The 26,500-nt window shown below is 33.9% G+C and overlaps 1 protein-coding gene and 1 long non-coding RNA gene across 2 annotated transcripts in view; one reads left to right on the top strand and one right to left on the bottom strand.

Moving 5' to 3' along the window:
* On the bottom strand, nt 1-2,028 carry LOC106640938 (uncharacterized). Its single transcript, XR_016293383.1, has 3 exons — nt 1,827-2,028; nt 458-564; nt 1-370 (listed from the first exon to the last, which is right to left on the bottom strand). It is a non-coding gene; the product is annotated as an uncharacterized LOC106640938 (long non-coding RNA).
* Nucleotides 2,029-2,200: 172 nt separating this feature from the next.
* The window catches only part of ec (ubiquitin specific peptidase echinus), a 209,987-nt gene continuing 185,687 nt past the window's right edge, over nt 2,201-26,500 (top strand). The window contains exon 1 of the mRNA XM_089596909.1: nt 2,201-2,848. Within this exon, the coding sequence (XP_089453035.1) occupies nt 2,726-2,848 (123 nt within the window). The 5' untranslated portion in view covers nt 2,201-2,725. The remainder of the gene's footprint in view (nt 2,849-26,500) is intronic.

The raw sequence follows: 26,500 nt of genomic DNA, 5'->3' as shown, positions 1-26,500 counted from the left end.
AAGCAACAAAAATAATTTTATTTGTACACTTGTACGAAAACACTTATAATATATGAATACAGTCTTTCAACTATAACTATAGCATCTGCTACGAAGTATACATATATACTGTGTGGTCGCGGTGGCGCCACGGCAGAGTTACAGTTCCGTCGATCTCCTAGGTTAAGCTGCATTCGGCGCGGTTAGTCCTTGGATGGGTGACTGTCTGATAACCATTCAAATCTCGCCGTTTCGCACGTGCTCTTGATTCTCGAGGGTCGATTAACTGTTTCTCTTTCGCTTCGACATCGTGACCATAGGTTTGACTGTAAGTCGATCCAAATGTTTATATGCGGATAAACATTTGGTCATAACTTAGGTGCACCGATGGCTGAAAAAAACTATTCTCGTGAAAAAAAGCCATATCTGAGCCTACGGGCGATGATAAACAATAAAAAAAATACATGTATGCTGTTACCTTTGCTTGGGGTATAGCTAGTTTATTGAGGATACCTAAAGAGGGCCTTTTGTGCGATACGTTATTATGCCACAGCAGGTCCAGTATAGGATACCCACTGAAGGTTTCTGGAACAAAGAAGATACCTTTAATAAATTTCTAATCGGGTGTACATTAATATTAGTATTATAAAATATTCGTGTGATAAAAAAATGTCAAAATCAAGCGTAAATGACGTTAACAAACAAGTTGTAAACTATATACTCTTTTTTAAGAATAACGAGTGGTTTGACAATAAATTGGGTGTACAGGTTGTAGATCTTTTTCAAGCCGAAAAAATTTGATTTTATTTATTGTTAATAACTATTTTAAATAAAAAAAATTACAGTTCATAAAGTAAGGATTTAAGACAGCTAATAAATCTTATTATTAAAATTTATTGCTTACAAGTTATCATAAAAACTTCCTTATACTTATTATTAATTAATTTTTTTTATTTACAAGATCTATGAGTACAAGTGCTACAAATATTATTATACTTTATTTTTTTATTATTTTTTTATGTTATGTGTAGTTAATACAATAGTAAAAATACGGTAGTAAAAATATTAAGGTACTATTAGTTTTCGATAAATCTCAAAAGTCAAATATTGGATAGTAATAATTAACAATAAGAGTTCCTTTTAATTAACTGTTTTTCCCTATGTTGCTTTATGAATCACATTTATGACAAAAAAAAAAAATGCTCTAGAAGACTTCTCTATCGAATCCCATGCCCACTTTAAAGTGTAATTATTAATGAAAAGAAGATTATTAGTGTAGGAAGTGTAAATTCTTTTTTAATCAGCGAAATATTAACCAAAGTATTTCCAAAAACTTCCACTCACTAACTCTCTTTTTCTCATTAAAAATTATGATAACTGACCATAAGAAATAATATTACTTTTGATGGGGGCTGTGTCATATATGTCCTAAAATATGTACATTATATCGTATAAATGAAGGTTCACGGAATCCAATACTAATTTAATTTATGTTCCAAATCGCTCAAAATCTTGAGAAATTCAAGCTGAAAGTTTTAACTCATGCGTGTATTTATACGGGGTGGAGTATGAAAACGAATCGTTTCAATCTACCGTACGCCAAGTTTCTTGGGCATATAAAATAAAGGTAAAAAATAATTTAATAATTAAATAGTCTCAATATTATTTGTGAAATCGATGTGAAATAAAAAACTTTCGTTCAAAACATATTTACCGAAATATATAATATTAGAAAACATTCATTGAATGCGCTGAGCACACCTGATCTGTCTAGTATAATAAATAATATATGACGATCGTCTGCGTAAATTTATTACAGTGGAAGTTTTAATGCTTACAGTACTCACAGTACTAACAGTCGACAGTAAGGCTGCATTTACACGTACACGGAATAACACCTTGCAGAATCAGAATAGCCTATAACCCACAGTAGGAGTAAGAGGGAGGTTCCTTTCGGCCGCAAAAAATGAACGTATACTTACTAACGAAGCCTGACTTTAGCAGAACTAGCACTCAGTACACCATCAAGAAAGTGAAAGGAAAAAGTCATCACTCACATCACATATACAACATGACACAACACACTAAACACCAACACCGTCTCTCTCTCTTTCTCTCTACGAGTAAATAGCTCGAGAAGGCCCTGCATAGAAAAGGGGAACGAAGAAAACAGTGCTAAAGAATCAGAGCTTAGGCATTTGGCCGTAGTGGTGCTTGGCGTTACTTGCATCGCTACTACAATTCGGATGACGGATCAAACTGTCCCTTACCATTGCCACTACCACCATTGTTGCCACCTCCTTCTCTATCAGGCCCTACAACGCCGTGGCATTATTGTACCAATGTGAGCATGCTGCGTTGGACAGTACAGATATACAACTTGGAAGACGAAGACAGACACCCTCTTTTAACTTTGTTAGGTACGTATTTGACTGCTGTCTACAGTGCGGAAAATTTGACGATCGGTTTGATACGGAACTTTTGTGCTTACCGATTGCCATGCGAAAGTTCTTGTTTGTTCGAACTTACGAGTGAAAGTGAACCATTAGTGTCTTAGATTGACAAAGCAACTACACGCCAGTGAGCAAAAAAGTAATGATGTGCATGGAGACGCCCTCCATTGGATCGATCGGCAACAAGTACTGGAATTACAGTCAACAATGCTCACATTTCATATAAAAGTTTTCGCTTATTAAAGTACGCTATTCTATATTAAGTGAGTGCTCAAAAAATCAAGATTGAAGCAATGACAAACCAACATCACTGGAGGAGCTTTCAGGTAAATCCAGAAATCAAGAAAGCAGGAATCTGTCCTCCACAGTCCGAGAAGTTGACTACAAGAAGACAAGCACTCTTTCAAATTACCAAGGTTGTTATGTAAAGATATATGTTATATTTATAACCATATTACATATTCATCCTTTTGTATAGGTACCCGTTGGCTGCTGTATCCCACCCTCGTTAAAACATATGTGTATATTTTTTATTAGACTTTGCGCTTCTAGAGTCTAAGTTCTCGAGAGTTTCTTAAAAACTTTACTATGAACAGTTTCTTACTTTTTTTTTAATCAAGGCAGAAAATCATAGATGCAGAGAACGACAGACCTATAACATTCAATCTTTAACTTTCATCAGACGCATTAAAGCACACAATTAGATTTCAGTTCTATCCATGCTCGTACGCTCAAAGAAAATAATCGGGGGGAGAAGTATAGTGTGTTTGATTTACACCATTTATTCTTGTGTCATTGGTCGTTATTTTCATATCATATATGTAGATGAAGTACTAGTGTGAGCATAATTTTTTTAAATATTCACAGTTATCGTACTATCAGTAAACGAAGGACGTAAAGAGTGCGCGATTTTCATTATTTATTTACGAATCGTTTGCAGATCGTTTCTTTACTCTTTATATGTACAATACATGTACAAAGTATTAGTGTGTATACAACTGTATATTATAAAACAAGAACATAATCATACAAACAGAAAACGATTCGTAAAAGAACGATATAAATCGAACGCATCTTCCTTCCACACGTTGTTTTGTATTTTTTTTTAGTGTTTTTTTTTTAAACGTTAGAACGTATACATTATACTTGTATTCTTCTAAATCATCTGCACCATGACTTTTCCATAAATAATCAGGCTTAGCCCCATGGCATACTATAAAAACTAATGGAATCGTTAATCGGAATAAAAAGATACAAGAGAAAGGAAACGATTTTTGATTTCTTTTGTTTCATATTCTTCACACATGACTGTGCGAAGCGGGATGGCAGTTTCTTATTTCAGTTAAGTATACATGTGATAAAAAACACTTTATTGTACAAAAAAGTCATATTTTGTAGAATGAATATACGTTTCAACAACCCAGAGCTTAAAAAAAAAAAAAAAAAAAAAAAAAAAAAATTGAAAACGAAGAAAAATAAGGTGGAGTAAAAGATTTTAAGTAATGTTTTAAATATTATTGTCTGGAAGAAGACAGTGTATCTTATTATTGTGAGATTAACCAAATATATCACATACTATAACCAATGGTACTAAAACCATAGAAATATTACTATTTCAGCATAAAATAAGCATTATTATACTTAAAAATTTGTAATGGCTGATTCCTACGATTTTGTGCAATAATTCAAGTGCTAAAGCCAACTCTAATACTATATTTTTGTTCGTTGGCTGAGTTTCTAGTAGTAGCATGTTGCCTCATAAATATAAGAATTTATAAATGATATACGGTATATGTTTAAAAAATATTGTAATTCTTAGTACTGTTACAACTTGAAAATGTACGGAAAACAGTTTTTTTCTTATTTCTTAAAATGGTTTTTAAATACTTGCAACGCTTTGTAATTAATGATTTTCATTGCAATATTATTATATTTATTTCAACAATACAGTACAAGACAAGATTATATTATTACATTAAAAAAATTTATCATCAGCCATCATTAGTTCCATGCAATAGGATAATTTGTTGTGAAATAATTATTAATTCCAAGTTATATTTTATGATTCGAGAAAATTTCATGCTAGAATAGATTTAGAAAAATATTTCTTAGAAACAAGAATATTGATTTGCTTGTACAGTAACTATAGTATGAATCCAACATCATGTTTTTACTTGAAGTTCAAAAAATATTTACATCTTGAAAAATACTGTCTTAATTGTTGAAACATATAAATATTTAACATGAAGTGTTCATCCACGTGTATAAACATATACTATTTTTGTATCTTATTGTACGCTAAAATGATCTTACCAGCGTTAAATGCTTAAGTATGTATGTATATATACACAAAATTGTATATTTAAAGAAAATATTTAACAATTTTCGGTAAGTACTTTGTCCAGAATGTGAAAAAAAGTACTTAATTTAAAACTTAATTTTTTTATCAACAAGGAAACGTTTACTGGTTAATAATACAGTATCAATAAGTAACATATCTTTTCACTTTCCTAGACAACTTTTTGTATTAGTACATAAAAGATGTATACATTGTAATATATAAACAAACGTATGCTTACTTCAAAACTACATTTTTTTTGCAATAAATATTAGTCCATTGCCTGGAGACAAAAAAAAGTACGATTTAATCTTATGTTTTCCAGTAGAAAAAAAATTAGTTGTTCCCCTACGGAATTTTTCCCGGAATACAGAGAAAAAAGTTTTGTCCAAATCAGAAGTGAGCTTCAATTATTTATTAAGCAATGTATGAACAAATGCCAATTTTTTATTCAGTTTTTTTGCTTACATATCTCTGCTTTTACTATTCTAAAAGACATTTTGATGGCCCGGACGAAGAAAAGCTTAGCTCAGATTTCTCCATGTTATTTTGAATGGCAAAATTTTTACGGCCACCCATCTCTTCGTCATCAAATTTTCTATAAAATGTATACTTTTGCAAATCCACTATTTATTAATGATAACATACATCAAGAAAGTGAAAAAAAAAATTTATCATACCGAAAAACTTTCAATTGGCGCAGAAAAAAACTATTATGTCAATTTGAATGTAATCGTAAGAAAATATAAGTGTTAAGATGCAAAACAAAAAGCTGTTTGTGGAACTGCAAGATAATTTAGTTTTATGTTAATTGATTTTTTAAAGTAAAACTTTAAAATGTTATTACAAACTTCATAGTCGGCTTATCGACATTTCGTTTCAGAAAAAATATTGTATTTGATGTTAATATTGGTAAAAGACAAAAAAAATTTATTTTCGTAAATTTTGACGTTTTCTCGTGAAAAATTTTATGTTGCAACTTTAACAATTGCAAATATCTCAGTCAATTTTGCAAATATCTTTTTCCAACAAATGGCATTGTCTTAGTCATAAATAAAATACAAATCCTCAAAAAAAAAAAGAATGCTCTAACTTACTCTAAAGCCGAGATATAGGAAATTAACGTTCTTTGCAATAGCAGACTAACAATTAAGTTTTTTATAGCAAAAAAATTTGTGTATCATCTTCATGAACATCTGCATCACGTTGTTGAAGTACTTTATCAATTATATTGAAAGGAAATCTAAAAAAAAATCAAGAAAGTCGCATTGTACCAGCTGGCGGCCGCTCTGCGATGCCCTCTGTAACCCTCTCTTGCGACTAGGTAGTCGACCGGTTGCAGTGCACATGGGGAAAAATACATGCTGTGGCTAATGTTAAAATTAAGTTGATGTACATAATCTTACAGTTACAAACATAGTGTAATAATATAGTTGCATAACATGCTCAATTAACAAATTAAACACTCAAAACTAACTGTAATGAGAATTATACTTATTTAAATATTTGTGTACATTAATTCTTAACTTTTTTTGATACATTATAATTTAGTTTTTAAGGTGATTTACTTTTACAATAACTATTGTATGTTTGCACCATTTATTATATAATACATACAGTCATTACCAGCTAAAAACTCTAGCATTACATCAGTATCAGTTCCTCCGTCCATTCTGTCCAATATTTCGTTCCTGGTTAAAAGTATTTAAACGTAATGTATATGTATAAATCTTATTTCTCAATCATAGCTTTAACGTGCTCGACATTAGGGAAATTTTTTTTTAAGCATTATTTACACATTTCTGTAAAAGTTACACCATTTTTAAAAAAAGTGCATGAAGAAAAAATTACCAAGTCTAGTTTGAAGTGCCAGTGTATTAGAACAATAAAAAGTTGTACTTTCAGTTCATCATTTTTTTCCTGTAATACAATCAAAGTATACAAGATTAAGAAAAAATCAATGCAAAGATAAAATGCGTATAAAAACTACGTAACAAATTCGTTTAATACAATAAACTAAGTATGCATGTGACTGTGTTTCTATATAAAACAACTTCCCTGGTCGAAAATTACTACATAAACTGGCTAGAAACTCGTCAACGTACGTGTGTCAATGGGCTTATAACATGTTGACGAGTTTCCAGCCTGTTTATGTAGTAACGTTTCTACTAGGGTTATTTAAAGTTAAATTCCAGCTGCAAGCTAAATTTCAAGAACTAAATTTTAATGTATCAAAAAAGGTAAAATTGAATGTTCACATAAATTTAATAAATATAATTCATAGTACAATCACTTTTTATATTTAATTTGTTGATTAAGCGTGTTATGCAACTATATAATTCCATAATTTTTGTAACCATATAACTATGTACAACAACTTATTTCAATTCAAACGCTAGCCCCATCATGTGGTTTGCCTCATGCGCACTGCAATCGGTCGGCCACCTAGTCGCAAAAGAGGGATACAGATAAGAGCACAGAGCTGCCGCAGTCTGTAACAATATGCATCTTTCTTTATTTTTTTTTTAAATTCCCTTTCAATAAAATTGATGAAATGCTTTAGCAGTGTGACATAGATTAACATTAAGATAATACTCAATTTTTTCGCAAAAAAACTTAATTGTTAGTCTGTTATTGCACAGAACGTCGATTTATTATATTTTGGCTTCAGAGTAAGCTATAGAGTAAGCCTGGATCAAATACAATGTTTTTCCTGAAACTAAATATCGATAAACCGACTACGAAGTTTGCAATAACACTTTAAACTTTTACTTTAAAAAATCAAGTAATATTAGTAAATTTGATATGACATCATATGTGTACAATAAACTCTTGTTGGAATTTTTGTATTCGACAAATAAAAATTTTTCTAAATTTCGGCTACCATAAAAAGTAAAATAATCCACTAAATCTTGTTGAGATTAAGGGGAACAATAGACCTATAGTTATTTTCCATTGTGAGACTGTAATTTTTTATTTCATTCGTTTTCTATAATAACTTGTAATTTAATATTAAAATTCACCCCTGCTTAACTTATTTTTACTGATCTCAAAATTGATAAAAAGAATATAGGTTTTGGTCACTCGACAATTTTTCTTATAATACATTATAGAGAACATGAAATAAATCAATTTATAGGTAGGATATGAACGTTGTAGCTTTGCATTTGAAATGTGACTCATTATTTTCAGAATTGGTAAAATTATTTGTGTGGATCCGTGTAACATATTTTTGCACCTGAATAATTATTTTCTATACGTGGAACTATTTTTGGGCTATCTGGCTTCCTTTTCAAAATATGACTGTCTAATTTTGGGAGGTTATGTTGGAACAAAAATTTTTTGAAGATTTTGTCAACGGCTGCATTAATTTTCCAAACATACCATTCTAAATAAAAAAACTTTTTTCACTTGTTCTTTGCAAGATACCGTCAAAAAATTAAAAAATTAAGGTTATTTTTGTTTATAGTCTAACCCCTCTATTTGTGCACCTCGATCATGTAGATCTCCTTCACAAAACCCATAAAAATTGCTATTTATAGCCAATTTTGTTTCCCTTTTGAGATACAGCATTTTTCTTGTTTTCAAAAGTTAAGTTGTCGTATACCTGACAGTACCTTAGCTGTAACGGAGACCCAGTTTAGCCTCGCATATTAAGTGTTACAGCCACGTTACGATTTTCACCATGCAGCACTAGATATACCTGTGGCGCCTTAGCCAAGCCAGCACCGCTCCAGCAAGAGGAGATGCAAGCAGACGCTCACTTAGCATGAGGTGTTCTCAACTCACTAAGAGGTGACACCAACCCTTAACAGGTCGACTACCAGTACCGCCACACAGTGGGAAAAAAGCACTTTTTTTGTTCAAAAATCTGCTGACACCACAATTTTTGACGTAATTCTCCGATTTATATTTATATTAAGTTGTGTTCAATTATTACGTGATCAATCTAGACGTTGGAAATTTACTACGTGTATAATTGTTATGTGATGTGTAAGAAATTAATCGCTTACATTTTTGCGTACAACTATTGCGTGTAAAATTCTAACGTGTCATATGGATACCCTATCTTATAAACTCCTAAGATGTCAAGCGTTAGTGTGACACTGCCGCTTTCTCTCAAGAGTCCAAACCCTAACCTCAAAAAAATCGCAAAATACAGAAAAAACAGATTGAATAAAAAAAATTCCTGTAAAAATTAGTTTTCAGGGGTATTTAAGGTCTCTGATCATAAATTTATCGTTTGTTTATACAATTTTCTAATGGTGGATTCAAAATGGCGGCTAATAACTAAAAATTATGATTTATATTGCGTTTTTTCGTTTAAGTTACTACAAACAATCTTTTTTATCACTGATTACGAACTTATTTTTTTTATTATGTAACAAACTTTAGTGTGTCATTTCCATTTTTCTTCAACAGCTAAAACCATAACCTCAAAAAATCGGGAAATACAGAAAAAACAGATAAAAAAAAAATTTCTGTAAAAATTAGTTTTCAGGAGTATTTAAGGTCTCTGATCCTGAATTTATTGTTTGTTTATACAATTTTATAATGGTGGATACAAATGGCGGCCAAAAACTAGAAACTCTGATTTATATTGCGTTTTTTTGTATAAATTACTACAAACGATCTTTTTCGTCTCTGATTACGAACTTATTTCTAGTATTATGAAATTTAAAAATGGTCGATACATAATGGCGATTGGAATGTCAATTTTTTATTTAATAATCACTGAATGGACAACTTTTACTTTGAGTTTTGTAATACAAATTTTATGTTGTTTCCTGAAAATTAAAATGTCAGATGCAATACAAAGTGATACATACGTTGATTCCTCTTGGTTTAAATTACAAAGATATCTTTTGTATTTCAAAACTTAAAATAGCAGATACAAATACTCACACACCTACATGTGTCTATACATAAATTTATTTATGGGATGTTCTTTGTCAAACGGAACAAAGATTTGTCCAAAATTTTATACATCGTAAACAATGTTATATGGGCGCAAACTGTAGCTTAGTTAGTAGGCTTTCTTTTGCCATCTGGCTTTTTTCTACAATTGAAAATGGCGGACCAATATGGTGGCTGCAGTTAGTCAAAATCCCTCTGAGATAGGAGTTTTATCTAATTCAAAATAGTATTGGACCTTCGAAAATTCAAATGAAAGCCTAATTATGTTTTTTTTATCGCTAATCACAAATCTATGCTTATTTTTGATCGAGCACATAACTAATCCTTTTTAACCTCAAAAAACTTCGAAAAAATGTAGTAAAAAATTATAAAAATTTATTTTTGTTATTATTTATTTTAAAAAATTTGTTCCACCTTGATAGTCTAATTTTTTCGGATTATCGTATTGTTTTTTTTTTTTTAGCAAAAATGACAATGTAGCACAAAACTGCTCAATTCCAGAAATGTCTAAGATAGAATTTCTGTGATGCCTTTAAGGACGTTGCCCTGTTTATGAAAATGATTACAGAACTTGACGAAACTTGAAAGTATGATAGATTAAACCATTCTGAACTCGCACACGTTTTTTGGGCATACCTTATAATACTAAAAAAAGAGAAATATGCAAACTATGATAAGCAGTTTAACTCTGTTCTTATGGGACAGCGATTGAAATAACCTTATAAAACCAGTTGGAAATAACACAAGTGAGAAATATTTTGTTAATAATTAAAAAAAATATTTTGTGATTCCACCCTCAAAGTTTGGAGCCATGTTATAATGCTTTATATTAAAATATCAATGAAAATAGTAACGAAAAAAGATATTTGAAGGTTAACGTGGCAACACCGTATCTTAGAGAAAACGAAGGAGAGAGCGGGACATTGGCGGCACATTCAAATGTACCTCATGTGCGATACTGAATCTACAGCAAGTTATTATAGAAGGTGTTAAACAATATAAAAATTATTAATTGACAAATACAAATCTATTCATCACGGGGGTATGGTGTAGTATGTATAAATTAAGGTATCGAATTTTTATAAAAATTTTTGCTTCTCTATTTATAAATTTTACATAACATTACTTGCATCAGTGCCAATGCGACAAACACTTTTATTTCTCAATATGTTTATACAACTCTAATATCACATTCAAAATTACGCATGTAATGATATAACTTCAGTTATAATCTAATTTTGTACTTTTGTGACTGGCAGTAAGTGATTGAGAATATTATCGAGAATCTTTTTTTAATAATTATTGCTGATCCATTTACTCTGCCTTCTAAAAGGCGAGTCGCACATTCTGGGCCATTTTTATAGGCATCGATTAAATTTTGAAAACTGAAATTTGACTCAGCCAATCTTTGCATCATTTTTTTTGAAACTACACCTTTTAAAGGTAAAAATGTTACTACCGTTCTCTGATCGCCGCAATATGTGTTCGTAAACCTCTTTGGACACATATTTTCCTTTCCAATGATATCTTTCGGGAGGCATGACACTTGACTTGAATACTAATACCTAATAATAAACAGCGATCAGCTGTATCTAGTATACTCTTACCCCATATATAAGTATACTTAATAACAGCCGGCGGTGTTGCCAAGTTTCGATTCTACGTCGACAATACAGGTAACTAGTCAAGACGAAAAGATCCAGGGCAACGGCCTTAAAATTAAGGACTAACACATGTAAAAAAAAAAGTTAGACATCTTTTTCTTTAATTTCGTAATATTTTTTAAAACAGTGAGGTTCATTGTGAAAAAGCGCATGAAAAGTATCTACTACGATATAGCATGTTGGGTAAAAAAATTATGTACAGCAGGAAAATCTAGGTTGTGTATTTTAAGTCAAGTAAAACATGAAAAAATTATATTACTGTTTACTGTCTTCATAAGTAGTTTATATATAGAATATTTTATTTTTAAAGTGTGAAAACTTTAATCACATTCAGTTTATCTTTAAAATAGATAGGTGCAAATAAATGAGACTGTTTAAAACAAAGTGAGTCTTATTATTTTTAAAGAAAAAGCAATTTTTTATTTTGAAGAGGAATATTTTCGTCCATTTTCTGTAGTTCGTTGGATAATGACAGAAGGAAAACAAAGAATGACACATTAACAAAGTTATTTTCTTCAAGCTTAGAATAATTTTTCTTAAAATTTTTGTACACGCAACATAATAAGGCATCTTTGATTAAGATGTAGTATTTTTTGGATTGAAGAAATTGTTTACTTATTCGTATAGAGAAAAGCAAAAAAAAGTAAAATTTATCATTTTTGGGCTCATGTTGTCTCCGCCATTTTGAAATTGAATATACAATTTCGCACTAATATTTTTCCTTGGATCTGTTTCTTCTGTGTTTCCTGATTTTTTGAGGTTATGGTTTTGACTATCGAGGAAAAATGGAAGTGACACACTGAAGCTTGACATCTAAGGAGTTTATAAAAAAAAATGGGAAAATTACGTCGAAAATTGAGGAGTCAGCAGATTTTTAAGCAAAAAAAGTGCTTTTTCCCAGTTTGCGCCAGCTTAGCTGGCATCAACGCTGTCCTGTCTCAGTGCGGCTTCAACACGCACGGTGGCAGCAGCATTGCATTTTGATTAACATTTGTGTATTATGTTTTTATTAAGTACTCATTTTCGAGATTGTACTTCAGCACCTGAGGCTGTATTGGATCAATAAAGACCAAGAAGTCTTTTGTGAGCGTCGCACCTTATTTACAACACCCTGCGCTACCGTTCTCTTCTTCATATCACGCACGCATGCAAACTTAATCTCCAAAGTGGTGACCCTGACGTGATCTGAAGCAACTAGTCGTCACTCGCCTACCAAAAGAAAAAAAAAAGTGCTCTTCATCAGTTCGTCGCCATTAATCATTCGCACCAAACCTCGCGTTATCCAGTTCTCGTTTTTTTTCATTTTTTTTTGTGTGAAGACTGCTGTACGACACAAGATTTGCACACACTGGCAGAGAAAATTTTCACTCCAAGCCCTGACTGACGCGTGGCGGCCATCTTGCGCACCGGCGCATTTCACTGTTTTTCCGAATTCGCTTGTAGCCAGCTTGCTTGCGTACAGAGCTGCAGTGTGCAAGTGAGAGATACAGACTGATTTTTTTTCCTTTTTCGTGGAAGCGATAGCTAGTAAGTGCAAGAAAAGACTTGGCTTCGCAGATTTTTAGTCGAATTTCCGGCACAGTATCGCAACAGTCGCCGCCTTCTTCCTTTTCGTCACTTGCGTTTTCTTATGGCTCTGGTGAAATTTGGCAGCGAGGTTATCGTCCTCGACAGTGACAACCCCAAAGCCAACAGCTCGTCGCCCGAGGAACTACAGCGTCTGCAGCGTGTTGAGCGTGCACGTTTCCGCGAAGAGGCGAAAGAGCAACGGTTTTTCTTACTTCAGCTGCAACACTTCCCAGCTACGGCCATAGTTAACCCAGGCGATCAGGATAATCTGCCTGTACCCGCTTAGGCGCCCAGACCAAACTGTACACCGCCACGGTTTTGGTCAAGCAGCCCGGCAGCGTGGCTTATCTCAGTGGAGTCGGCCTTCAACGTTCATGGTGTAACGGACGATAAAAATAGGTATGACCTGGTCGTCGCTGCCTTGGATCCCTTCATAGTTTCAGACCTCCTCGACATCCTGTCCAACCCTCTGGATGCCGAACTCTATAAAACTCTCAAAGAGTCAATCTTAACAAGGCTGAAAGATTCTCACGAGAAACAGCTTGACCAGCTTTTCAACAAGCTTGAGCTGAGCGACAAGAAGCCCTCTCAGCTCCATCGCTTCATGCGAACACTAGCTGCCAGAAAGGTCTCAGAGGATGTGCTGAAGGTCAAATGGCTGCATCTTCTACCTCCTCAAGTCTCTCGCATTCTCAAGGTCTTGAAGATCCCTTTCCTTGAGGAACTGGGGGCAACAGTGGATGAGTTCTGTCACTAACACTTTTCGCCCATCCTTGTCTGGTTTTTCGGCACCTTCAGACTCAGGCCTGTCATTAATGTTCTACGGATAGCAGTTTCGCTCAACAAGTCACAGCTTTGACTTTTCAAGTCAGTCAGCTCAGTGCTTCCGTGAGAGGCCAGGGTAGTTCACAGCGGAGGAGTAAGTCTAGGTCCAGATCCAGGAGCACACAAGCTGACGGGGCTCGTCCACATGTTAATGGCATATGTTGGTATCACCACACATTTGGTGTCAGGGCCCACCATTGTATTGATCCATGGTCTTTCCCTACGGGCCAGGGAAACTAGCTGCCGCACCTCACCCTCCACAGACGAATGAGGTAGGACGGCCATCAGGACCTGGTAAGCGTCTGCACATATTAAACAGAGCTTCTAAGGTCAACTTCTTAGTTGACTCAGGCTCTGAGGTCTCTATCGTACCCAAAAGTTTATTCAAGACTCCCAGGGTGGAGTAGAAGCTAACCCTGCAGGCGACCAACCACTCAGGCATCGCAACTTACAGTACTCACTCCATGACAGTGAACCTGGGCCTACGTAGACCCCTCAAATGGTCCTTCATAGTGGCAGACGTGTCTTCAGCCATCATCAGTACCGATATACTCCATGCCGCAGGACTTTTAGTTGACGTCAAAGGCAGAAAGCTGGTCGACCCGGTCACCAAACTGCCTACAGCCTGCTTTCTTCAAAAATCTAGACTCTACAATGTCTCAGCTGTGCATAACTAAGCACCTGGACCCCACAGTGAGATCTACGAGGAGCTGCTCCAAGCCTTCCGTGAAATCACGGTCTAGGACAACTCAGCAGCTTCCCTGGCCGACTTGCCTGTCCGGTACACCATCCAAACAAATGGCCCACCTGTGCACGAGCGACCCCGCAGGCTCGTCGATCACCGTTTAGCTGCAGCCATGAGAGAGATCAAGGTTCTTCTCGATCAAGGTATTCTCCTTCAGTCAATGGGCTAGCCCGATCCACCTGGTGCCCAAACCCAACATAAACATAAGCTGGCAACAACGCCGTCCTGTTTCAGTCCGACTTCAACACGCACGGTGACAGCAGCATTGAATCTTATTAAGTATTTATTTTGCGAGATTATACTTTAGCACCTGAGGCTGTATTGGATCAATAAAGACCAAGAAGTCTTCTGTGAGCGTCGTGCCTTATTTACAACATCCTGCGCTACCGTTCTCTTCTTCGTATCACACGCGCATGCAAACTCAATCTCCAATGTGGTGACCCCGACGTGATCTGAAGCAACTAGTCGTCACTCGCCTACCAAAAGAAAAAAAAAGTGCTCTTCATCAGTTTGTCACCATTGATCATTCGCACCAAACGCAACGGTAGGGTAATAGTCTCGTCGATCTGAAAAGTTAAGCAGAATTGGCTGCTGCTGGTAGTCGGATGGGTGACCACTCGACTATTAATTCGTTCACTTGCGCTGGTGATTTTTCGGATCGATTGACTGTCTACTTTACATATAGAGATAGAGAGAAGCTATATCATATTATATAGATAGAGTAATTGCGGCGCACTATTTTGCGCATGCAATAGGGAGGGAACGAGAGGAAGAGAGACAGACAAAACAGATCCTCTGTCTGCGGCGCAGCTGGTATACGTGCAGATAATGTATATGAGGCTCTTTTACAGTCAAGCTTGAATCAGATGGCGCCAGAGCACGTCGCGGCTGTCATGGCCGTCGCACTAACACACCGTCAAATTTACAGTTGTGTATTGTGTCCGTGAGCCTATCTGTGTGATGAGCAAAGCAGAAGACATAACCTTTGTAAATGATTGCTGTTGTTTGCAGACAATTTTTGTTTGCATTTACGTTTAAAGATAGTAGCAAAAATGAAGTGCAGTGTAATATCCTGCGATAAGAAAGTGAAATTTAAATTTCCTTCTGATAGTGTGATAAAAAACAAGTGGCTCGAAGCAATTGGGAGACTAACATTTTTGCCGCTCCCAAGTCATGGCTTATGCTTCGACCACTTTGCCTCCACGAGTTCTGTTTTTCTTCCACTGACTCTTGCTCCTTTCCCTTTTAAAAGCTTTTTCAATTCTGAAACTTTTAAGCTCCCATTATATTCTTTCTTGTCTTCCTTATTCATTTCAAAATTTCAAATATTGCGCTTTACCACTACACTTTAATTTCCTATATACATACAATACTGAAAAGTAATGTTGTGTGAGTGAGACGGCCATGACAGCCGCGACGTGCCCTGGCGCCATCTGATTCAAGCTTGACTGTGAAAGAGCCTCATAGATACATATGTGCATGGTAGCGTTTGCTTGCTTGTTTTACGGGTTAAGTTTTCACATACGGCGCACCTAAGAAAGTTTTACTTTAAAATATTATTTTTGTACCGATTCAAATCAATAGAACAGATTTCTTGCTGAAAGGCTTTTTTCTGCATATGAGTATTTAATTTAATTTTGTTTTCACAATTTAAGCGTCGTATAAATAACCTTAACGTAATATGTAAAGTGAAGCTTAACCCCTGGGTCTTACTCTCATATTTGAAAACATGAAATTCAATTATTTTTTAATAGTTTTGTACGATACGTATACTTTCTTACGGTTAAGTTCAAATTAGTATAATAGTTTTTTTTCTACGCTGATTGAAAGTTTTTTGGTATGATAAATTATTATTGCACTTTCTTGATATACATGTTATGAACACTAAATAATGGATTTGCAATGGTATATATTTTATAGAAAATCTTATAACGAAGAGATTGATGGCCGTAAAATGTCTTTTAGAACAGTAAAAGCAGAGGTATAAGCAAAAAACTGAAAAAAAAATTCTCCGTATTCTGGGAAAAATCCTGCAGGGGAATAATAAGTTTTTTCTCTACTGGAAAATATAAGATTAACAAATCCTTCGGGCCGTGCACTGTATTATTTACTGGCCGGTCATTTGGTATGAACAAATCAAAATATTGTAGGCATGTGACTCTAATGCATGTCGGTAAATTAGAATTCTATACGTCCAATAGGTATACAAGCAAACGTCGATACACTTTAATCATTGTATCAATGAGGCTCTTTTACCGTCAAGCTTGAATCAGATGGCGCCAGGGCACGTCGCGGCTGTCATGGCCGTCTCACTCACACAACATTACTTTTCAGTATTGTATGTACATAGGAAATTAAAGTGTAGTGGTAAAGCGCAATATTTGAAATTTTGAAATGAATAAGGAAGACAAGAAAGAAAACTATGGGAGCTTAAAAGTTTCAGAATTGAAAAAGCTTTTAAAAGGGAAAGGAGCAAGAGTCAGTGAAAGAAAAGCAGAACTCGTGGACAGGTAAGCCATGACTTGGGAGCGACAAAAATGTTGGTCTCCCAATTGCTTCGAGCCACTTTTTTTTTATCACACTATCAGAAGGAAATTTAAATTTCACTTTCTTATCGCAGGATATTACACTGCACTTCATTTTTCCTACTATCTTTAAACGTAAATGCAAACAAAAATTGTCTGCAAACAACAGCAATCATTTACAAAGGTTATGTCTTCTGCTTTGCTCATTACACAGATAGGCTCACGAACGCAATACACAACTGTAAATTTGACGGTGTGTAAATATGACAGCCGCGACGTGCCCTGGCGCCATCTGATTCAAGCTTGACGGTAAAAGAGCCTCATAGGCGTATATGCATAGATGGCGATACTCTTCATACAAGCACTCTCTATTACCATCCACACATGCCCTTTCTCAGTATATAAGATATAGAAAATACTTGATAATACAAATCCACATAATTTCTTTTTCAAGAAATTTTTCTTTGGAGAAATAATTAAGAACGAAAAAAAATCCTCCCCGGGTGCGGATCGAACACACAACCTCCTGTTTACTAGACAGTTGCTCTACCACTTGAGCTACCGAGGAGCTGTGCATTCACTCGCACCGTAAGTTTAGATAAGTTCTCGCTTAATTATTTCTCCAAAGAAAAATTTCTTGAAAAAGAAATTATGTGGATTTGTATTGTCAAGTATTTTCTATATCTTATATATTGAGAAAGGGCATGTATGGATGGTAATAGAGAGTGCTTGTATGAAGAGTACCGCCATCTATGCATGTGCGCCTATTGATACAATGATTAAAGTGTCTCGACGTTCGCTTGTATACCTATTGGACGTATAGAATTCTAATTTACTGACAAGCATTAGAGTCACATGCCTACAATATCGAGCTGAGGTGAAAGACAGTTTAAGAATTGAGAGCGAGAACTTATCTAAACTTACGGTGCGAGTGAATGCACAGCTCCTCGGTAGCTCAAGTGGTAGAGCAACTGTCTAGTAAACAGGAGGTTGTGTGTTCGATCCGCACCCGGGGAGGATTTTTTTTCGTTCTTAATTATTTCTCCAAAGAAAAATTTCTTGAAAAAGAAATTATGTGGATTTGTATTATCAAGTATTTTCTATATCTTATATATTGAGAAAGAGCATGTATGGATGGTAATAGAGACTGCTTGTATGAAGAGTACCGCCATCTTTGCATATGCGCCTATTGATACAATGATTAAAGTGTATCGACGTTCGTTTGTATACCTATTGGACGTATAGAATTCTTAATCTAAATATTGTTCGCCTATCATGATTTACTTATAGTTTTGCGGAAATGTTTTATAGTAGAAATGCTGGATTAGAAACTATATTTTCTTGCAACAAAAAGTGTTTACTACTCATCAGAAAATTATTAAGAATATTTTTCAGCTTTTTTTCGGAAATACTTATTTAATTAAAATAAGTTTTCTACATTTTTCGTTTTTCTTCTTCACAAGTCAGACAATTATTCCTTGTTCTTATAAAGAGTTAGCTCGTAACAATCTTTGAGTATTTTTTAATGCGAAGCCATAGAGTTTATTTTCTGAAAGTAAATAATTGTACATTATATACTAGACATGACATAATTAGAAGTGATCCATAAGGTACTATTATTTTAGGAAACAAGTATAAACATGTAATCAGACGTGGTTCTTTTAAGTTTTTTTCTCTTGGTTATGGTAAAAATGTTGAAAGAGAAAAGAAACTTTTTGGCATAAAATATTTTTGAAAAAAGTATAACACATTTTTTATAAGTAATCATTTTTTTCCTGTGTTGGCTTCAATAAAGAAGGTTCAGGAGTATCATTCAAAGGAGCAAGGAAGACATACCCGTAAGTTTTCTCACTGGATTGTTAGGCAATACTCAATTTGTAGTTAGTTTTTTTTTTTAAATCTTTGCATTTTTTAAAATTTTTGTCCTTTTAAATGTCAAAATTGAGGTTAAGTCCCATAAGACCCTATATTAATCACATGATTTTTGTTTGTATAATTCTTTTAAAAATGACCTATTATAAATATTGAAAAAATTCATTTAAGTTCTACGTATTCTAGACTATCAAGAAATTTATTACAGCTTCCAAATTTTCTTAAGGAGGTTGACTACCTTTGGAGGGGGGTACAAAAAGAGGTCTGACTTTGTGCCTTTTTTAACGTTAGAAATGCGTGCGCATGTCCCATAATTTAATATTGAGTTGTATTTAGACTCTATATTATTCATTAATAACTATTTTTACAAGAACCTTATGGACGTGATTGTTTTAAGTAATAAAAAGGCAGATATTAATTTACTGTTGACTATAGTTTTGTTCAAATCTGACTGTTAATTGTATTAAAAATTTTTATTATTAGAGTCGCTTTTGATCATCTCCCATAAGAATGCATGTAAAATTCACAAAATTTGCTTCATCAATTCCTCATTTCATAAGCCCCCAGAGTTGTTAAAACTTTGCATAAATTTGTTTTATACATTTTTGAAGCTCTGCACAAATTTTTACATAAAAACTGACCGTAAATTGCTTAAGGTAGTCAACCTTCTTAATGGGTTTTTCTCTCAAAATCATCTGTTAGAAATTTTCTTGGAAACTTTTTTATCAATAGATTTCGTACCAATACATATTATCAATGAATATGAAATGAATCCTACAGTTATTTTTTGAGAAAAAATTTCTGAAGTCTGATAAAATCAGATTTGCATTTTTGTCTAACAACCAGTGTATCTTATAAAATCATATTTGGACTTGCTGCTCTGTTTTGAAGATGAAAATTTTTTTTCTTTCGTGTACTAAGTACTGCATGTTAATTTGTTTGAAGAAGAGTAGACCCACACTTCCACACATTTTTTTCATAAGTCTGTGTATTTTTGAACTTCCTTAAAAAAAGGAAATGTTTTCCAAAGATAATTTCACAATTAACTGTCTGCGTATTAAAAAATGTTGATTTTAAATTTCCTACACTAAAGAAGTTTTTCTTTTTAATTAAGAAAAAGGAATTACTAGTGTTCAATATTTAGTATTATATTCCTAATTATAAGAGAGTATTCACCTAAGGCAAGAGAAAATTTTTTAATTTGAAAAATAATTTATGGGTCTTAGTAAATAAAAGGCCAAAAAATGGATTTTCTAAGATTTAGTAAACTGTTTTTTTAGCGTACTTCGGGTTTGCATACAGTGAAAGAAAAATGTATGCAAAGATACTGCAGTTTAGGAAGATGAGTCTAATTTTTCTTTTTGCAACATTGAAGCTACTACTTGGAACCTGCTCGTAAGCAAAAATTATCTCACTTATCTTCCTAATAAATATTTTCGGTTATTTTTTTTTTAAACATTTTTGTAAAAATTTAATTAAAAAGCTTATTGCTATTTTTTATACTAAATCGCGGAAGCAAACTTTTTTTATAAACCCATAGTAAAAATTTTAAAAGATTTTTATTGGCAGTTAAAGTGTTTTACATAATCATTGTGCACTACATATAATAAACTATAAGTTTCAATTGATTATAATGCATGGCAGTTATAAAAAGTTCTCATTTTGTAATATTATATGTCACATAATACAATATACACGTCACTTATACAAAAAAAATCATTTCTAACCATAACTGATAGTAATAGTTATAAAATTCTTTTCTTAGTCTCAAATCTGGATTTTATTATTTCCTACTATCGATTTTTATCACTTATCACTAATTTAAGACTAATTCAATTTTCGCATTCATTTCAGAACTATGTTGTCGTAACGTTCTCGATTTTTAGTAGCAAATGCATCTCAAACTTTTAGTTCAAAATGTTGTTGGGTACAAAATAAAATTTGTAATTTTCATAGTGTACAGTATTCATAACACAAACTCATCAGCAATTTATTGAGTAAACAGTTGAAGCATTTGTGTTGAAAATAAAATATGGTTTGGTATATATTAAAATAATCAGTTAAGGTGGCTCATCATGATGGTCCGTATTAAGATGGGGCCCCATAGGGGATCTGAATCAGATTGATATTTATTAATTAAATTTTTGTAGGGATGTACTCAACATTAAGTACTTTGTCGTGTATGTACGTTGGAATAAGGTAGATAGTAGAATTTCGTTGAATAAAGAAATTTTTCTTTGCTCCAGATACTCAAAATGATACATACTTACGTTACTATCCAAGCAGACTACATCTGGTTCTGGTTCATAACCTCTTCTCTTAATTCTTACTTAAACCCTACATTGTCAATAAAATACGTAAGACCTTTTTTTCCAATTCATACACAAATTTATCAGATAAACCAGGTGTTGGATGTTATTAAACTCGGTAGTGTTTGATTGTCTATGATGGAAATAGTAGTTTTCGACTGATTAGTTCCATCGTCTCCAGCGCTATTTTGCGGCCCGAGGGACCTGCGAAACAGGGCCCGAGGAACGTAAGACAGCCACGGAGCAATGGCACCAATGTGGGGAATCCTATTTTTTTTACCGAATGCACACTAGCCTCTCAAAAACGCATGAGGCAGGAAAAGGATTTATTTTTTTTTACTCTAAATAATCTTAATTTCAAATTTTTATATTAAAAAGACAGTTTATTTACAAACATGTATTTTGATCAGTGATTATTATAGATTAGGTAAAGGCAAATTATATTTATATTTTTTTGATTATTAACATATAAACAACGAAAACGAGAAAGAACAATAAAAGACGGTGAAGAGTATCTATGAGGCTCTTTTACCGTCAAGCTTGAATCAGATGGCGCCAGGGCACGTCGCGGCTGTCATACTTACACACCGTCAAATTTACAGTTGTGTATTGCGTTCGTGAGCCTATCTGTGTAATGAGCAAAGCAGAAGACATAACCTTTGTAAATGATTGCTGTTGTTTGCAGACAATTTTTGTTTGCATTTACGTTTAAAGATAGTAGGAAAAATGAAGTGCAGTGTAATATCCTGCGATAAGAAAGTGAAATTTAAATTTCCTTCTGATAGTGTGATAAAAAAAAAGTGGCTCGAAGCAATTGGGAGACCAACATTTTTGTCGCTCCCAAGTCATGGCTTACCTGTCCACGAGTTCTGCTTTTCTTCCACTGACTCTTGCTCCTTTCCCTTTTAAAAGCTTTTTCAATTCTGAAACTTTTAAGCTCCCATAATATTCTTTCTTGTCTTCCTTATTCATTTCAAAATTTCAAATATTGCGCTTTACCACTACACTTTAATTTCCTATGTACATACAATATTGAAAAGTAATGTTGTGTGAGTGAGACGGCCATGACAGCCGCGACGTGCCCTGGCGCCATCTGATTCAAGCTTGACGGTAAAAGAGCCTCATACTACCTAGCTACACAAAGGTACATACATTAGTTTAACAAACGTTTGTGTGTATTACTTTCTCTGTCTCTCAGTCTCTTTTTGGATTTGGATACATGTTTACTGTGCGTAGTTGCGGACATGCGCCAATTTCGTTGGGTTGGCTCTTTACTAAAGACGGGTTAAGATGGAGTTTTAATAAACACAATTGGAAGAACCCGGAAAAATTTTGCATTATGGTCAAATATTGATATTTTAAAATAATCCTGTTCACAGAGAAATTCGTTCTTGTTCATCGCAAACATGGTCGCCTTCTCGATGGAATATTTAATAATATTGCCTGGTAAGTTCTAGTTTTCTTTGTGTCATTCTAAAGCTTATGATTCCTTCTATCTGTACCTGGTTATGTGATAAGAGTTAAGGTATATTTAAGGAGATATTAGAACATAATTGATCAAAGTTCCATGATCTCCGTGCACATAAATGTAAAATATTAATTTTCGAGCAACTTGTTTACAAAATTTTGCCTGATGATGTGATTTACAATTTTGAGAAGTGATTCGTTTTATATCGAAGTACAAATCCTCCAAGTTTCAGTCATAGTTAAGGTAGTTCAATTTCGTGATGAGCCACCTTAAAAAAACTTCACTCCACTCGTGGACATCAACGGCATAATCTAAGGCTGCAGTTACATGAGGTGTTAGTAGCACATAGGTGGGAACGTCACAGCATTAGGATGCCTGAACATGGCAGACCTGCACTTGCAGGTTCAGGTCAAATCGCCATGAGGCCCGTGCAAGTGCAAGAGAGATGCCAGAATATATGTTCTCTCTCTCACACTCACGTGGGCTCATGACAATCTGAATTGAACCCGTAAGTGCAGGTCTCCCATGTACAGGCACCATCAAATAGAAAAGTTTCCTCATTACCATTTTTATTTGTTACGTCAATTCGTTTGCATTATGGAAAGTGAGTGCATGTACATGGAGATAAATAAAAGCGCTGTATTACAACATTAATTAATAAAAACCAAGCATTCCAACGGCAAAAATTTTATGTGATACATTTCATAGAAATCATTCATAACTTTCTTTTTGTTTTGCAACGTAAACATAACTGCAATAGTTATAGGTTTCATGATAAGTCGATGATTATCTCGTTATTACGTTGAATGCCGTATCCACGCATCACTTCGTTCCACTTCATCTGCCCGATGCACATTTTCGACAACAGAAACCGAAAATTGAGCGGAAAGAAACTTTTTTCTCTTTGGGACTGTAACGTTTCGTTGGCTTTTTCCACCCCATGTGATCACAGACTGAAAATGAATTTCAACACAAGATGACTGCCACATTCACGTTACGTAAATAGTATGCATTTAAATCAGAAGCCATTGAGTCATTGTTTTATAGTTTTTCAAAAGAGGATTTTTCTAAGTAATTACTTTTATGATGAATAAAGTACCAACAATAAAGAGAAAATTATTTCACACTTTGAAAGGCATTTTTACGTAACCTTTCTGAGCCTATACAATGACTTAAACCCCAAACCAAATTATCTTGCAGTCTTAACTGCAGACTTTCCTGTAGAATTCCCTGCAGACATTCTGTAGACTTTATTGCAAGTATATTGCCGCAACATCCTGCAGACTGAACTACAGGAATTTTTGCAGACTTTCTGTCAGACTGGGCTGTCTAAAATTTTCAAGAAGAAAAGTTGTTCGTGGAAGGGCCGTTACCGTCGCGAGCTAAAGCCCAGACCACGTCGAAGACAGATACAGGAAAAAGGATTAACGCGAGACTTGTAATTGTAAATTAACAGCAACATTTATTTTCAATCAATTGGTATACTATGTACAGGTGCGAACTGAGTGAAGCGTTCAACTCAGCCGCGGCGCTTGCTTGGACTGACTAGTGCTACGCAGAGCCCGGTGTATTTATATGCTTATATGTGAATGTTCGAGAATATTTCGTTTTGCAGAAAACAACTATTGAATATATTATAACGTAGAAAAGTATAAATGTAGCACTAGTATTGTTTTAATCCAAGTAGTAACGTATGAAACATAAGATATTCAATTCTAAGAAGCTCGCGAAGAAGTAACAGACATTCAAATATTACAGCAATTTCGCATAGCAATAAAATGTACAGTACATTTAAGCACAAGTTCACTTCAAAACTGAACAAAAGTTGTGTCCATATCCAAACAATTAAAGATATCTCAGCTATATTTGGTATTAAGACCGGATGTCTAAAGGGAACTCTGCAGAAAAGTCCGTAAATAGGTCTGCAGGTATGGTTCCAGGATTTTTTTGGGGTAATTTTTTATCAATAACATTATAATCTTACATGTGTAAAGAACATAATCTTAAATTCAACACTAGAACAGTATAGAGAAAACTGAACTGAATACAGTGATTTCAAAAAAGTATTGTAACCTATACTAAAATTTTACTGTATTTTTTAGGGAAGCTGAGGTATAATCACCTGATGACGCAAAATATTATGTTTATAGTAATTTTTATATTATTTTAAATAATTATTTGTAGTAGCCCTACAAAAAACATTACACAGCATAATACAACTTACTATGTCAAATATAGTAACAATCGTGATAGTATAATTCTTACTATACAACATAATAAGTTTTATTGTTATCATTTTAAAATGTCCCGTATTCTAAAGTAGAATTAACTATGTGAAATAGTAAAATTTGTAATTTATCTGCAGTACTATTTAATATAGAAAAAATTACTATGTTAAAAAGTAATTTTATACAACGGTTTCATCGATAAGGTGAAATGGTAGATCACCTATTTCGCCTATTGAGTTTCAAATTAGAGGTTGCGCTAATATAATAATGACGAGAAATAAATTTTTTAATTAATAAGGGATGAAAATTGATATGCAAAATTAATTTTGAATCTACTAATTATCCAGCGTAAAAATTTTTACATTTGGCCAAACTTTCGCCAAAGTTCATGTTTGGCCAAACGTTGGCTAAACATGGGCAAGGAGAAAATCTCGAACTTGAATTTTGTCTAGAATATTTGATTCAAGTTTAGCCAATATTCAAACAAGCTTCTAAAAAATTAATACAATACGTCAATATTAAAGTTGGTTTGCGTATACAACTTATGGAAAAAGTCCTGCAGGCGATGGTCTCGAACCTCGGACACCAAGATTCGCGTCTACATATTGTACCGATACAATGATTTTTTTTTTTGAGTGACGTTATAAATTGACTTTACAATTTTTTTATTTTTATTTTGATGTCGATGTATTCAGTGCAATTTTTATGTCATGTATTCAATACATTCAGTTACATTTAATTGTATGCGAAACAAAAACACACCTAAAATTGGCAGATTTAACATGATTGAAATGTTTATTGTCGATCAGACACTCGACAATGCACTTAGAAAACGTTGTTTTACATACAATTAATTGTAACTGTATATATATATATATAGACGATTCGAATCTCCGCACATTCATTTCATTTCACACACATTTCATCATAGCAAAGTGGTTAAGCGTGCTTGTGTCGCACGCGGAATCTCAGTGTCTGAGGTTCGAGACCATCTCCTGCACGACTTTTTCCGTAAGTCTTATTTGCAGTCCAACTTATACAGTGCCGTAGCATACTAATTTTTTAGAAGTTTTTATAAACATTAGCTAAATTCAAGTCAAACATTTCAGCAAAAATCCAAGTTTGAGATCTTTTCATTACCCATATTTAGCCAACATTTGGCCAATGAGAACTTTGGTGAAAGTTTGGCTAAACGTAAAAATTTCTACGCAGGTATCCGATGTCAACACCATGGTCTACAGTGTAAGACCTTTGATCTATAACTTTATTATCTGTATCATAAACAGTACACGATTCTACATGGGCTCCATCGATACAAGTGCGAATCTATATAATACCATGGTCTAGTGGTTACGGAGCTTGATTCGGAGCCACCCTAGCCACCATAAAATTACCTGATAAGGGCCACCCTAGCCACCATAAAATTACCTGATAATTATCACTTAGAAATAGATAACAATAAACCTATCTCCTATTTATACAAAAAAACTAACTGGAAAAAATTCCAAAAACAATTAAGTAAAGAGTACTCTCTCAAAATACCTGATAACAGGAACTTAACAAACGAGGAGATAGATGACTTTATTAATCCAAGCCAAAGGATTATCA

This window comes from Copidosoma floridanum, unplaced genomic scaffold (assembly GCF_036245765.1).
Source record: "Copidosoma floridanum isolate Cflo_tuat_1 unplaced genomic scaffold, Cflo_Japanese_pri ptg000030l, whole genome shotgun sequence".
Classification (NCBI taxonomy): domain Eukaryota; kingdom Metazoa; phylum Arthropoda; class Insecta; order Hymenoptera; family Encyrtidae; genus Copidosoma; species Copidosoma floridanum.
Note: the sequence above shows the minus strand (reverse complement) of the source record. Positions and strands in the feature narration are given on the sequence as shown.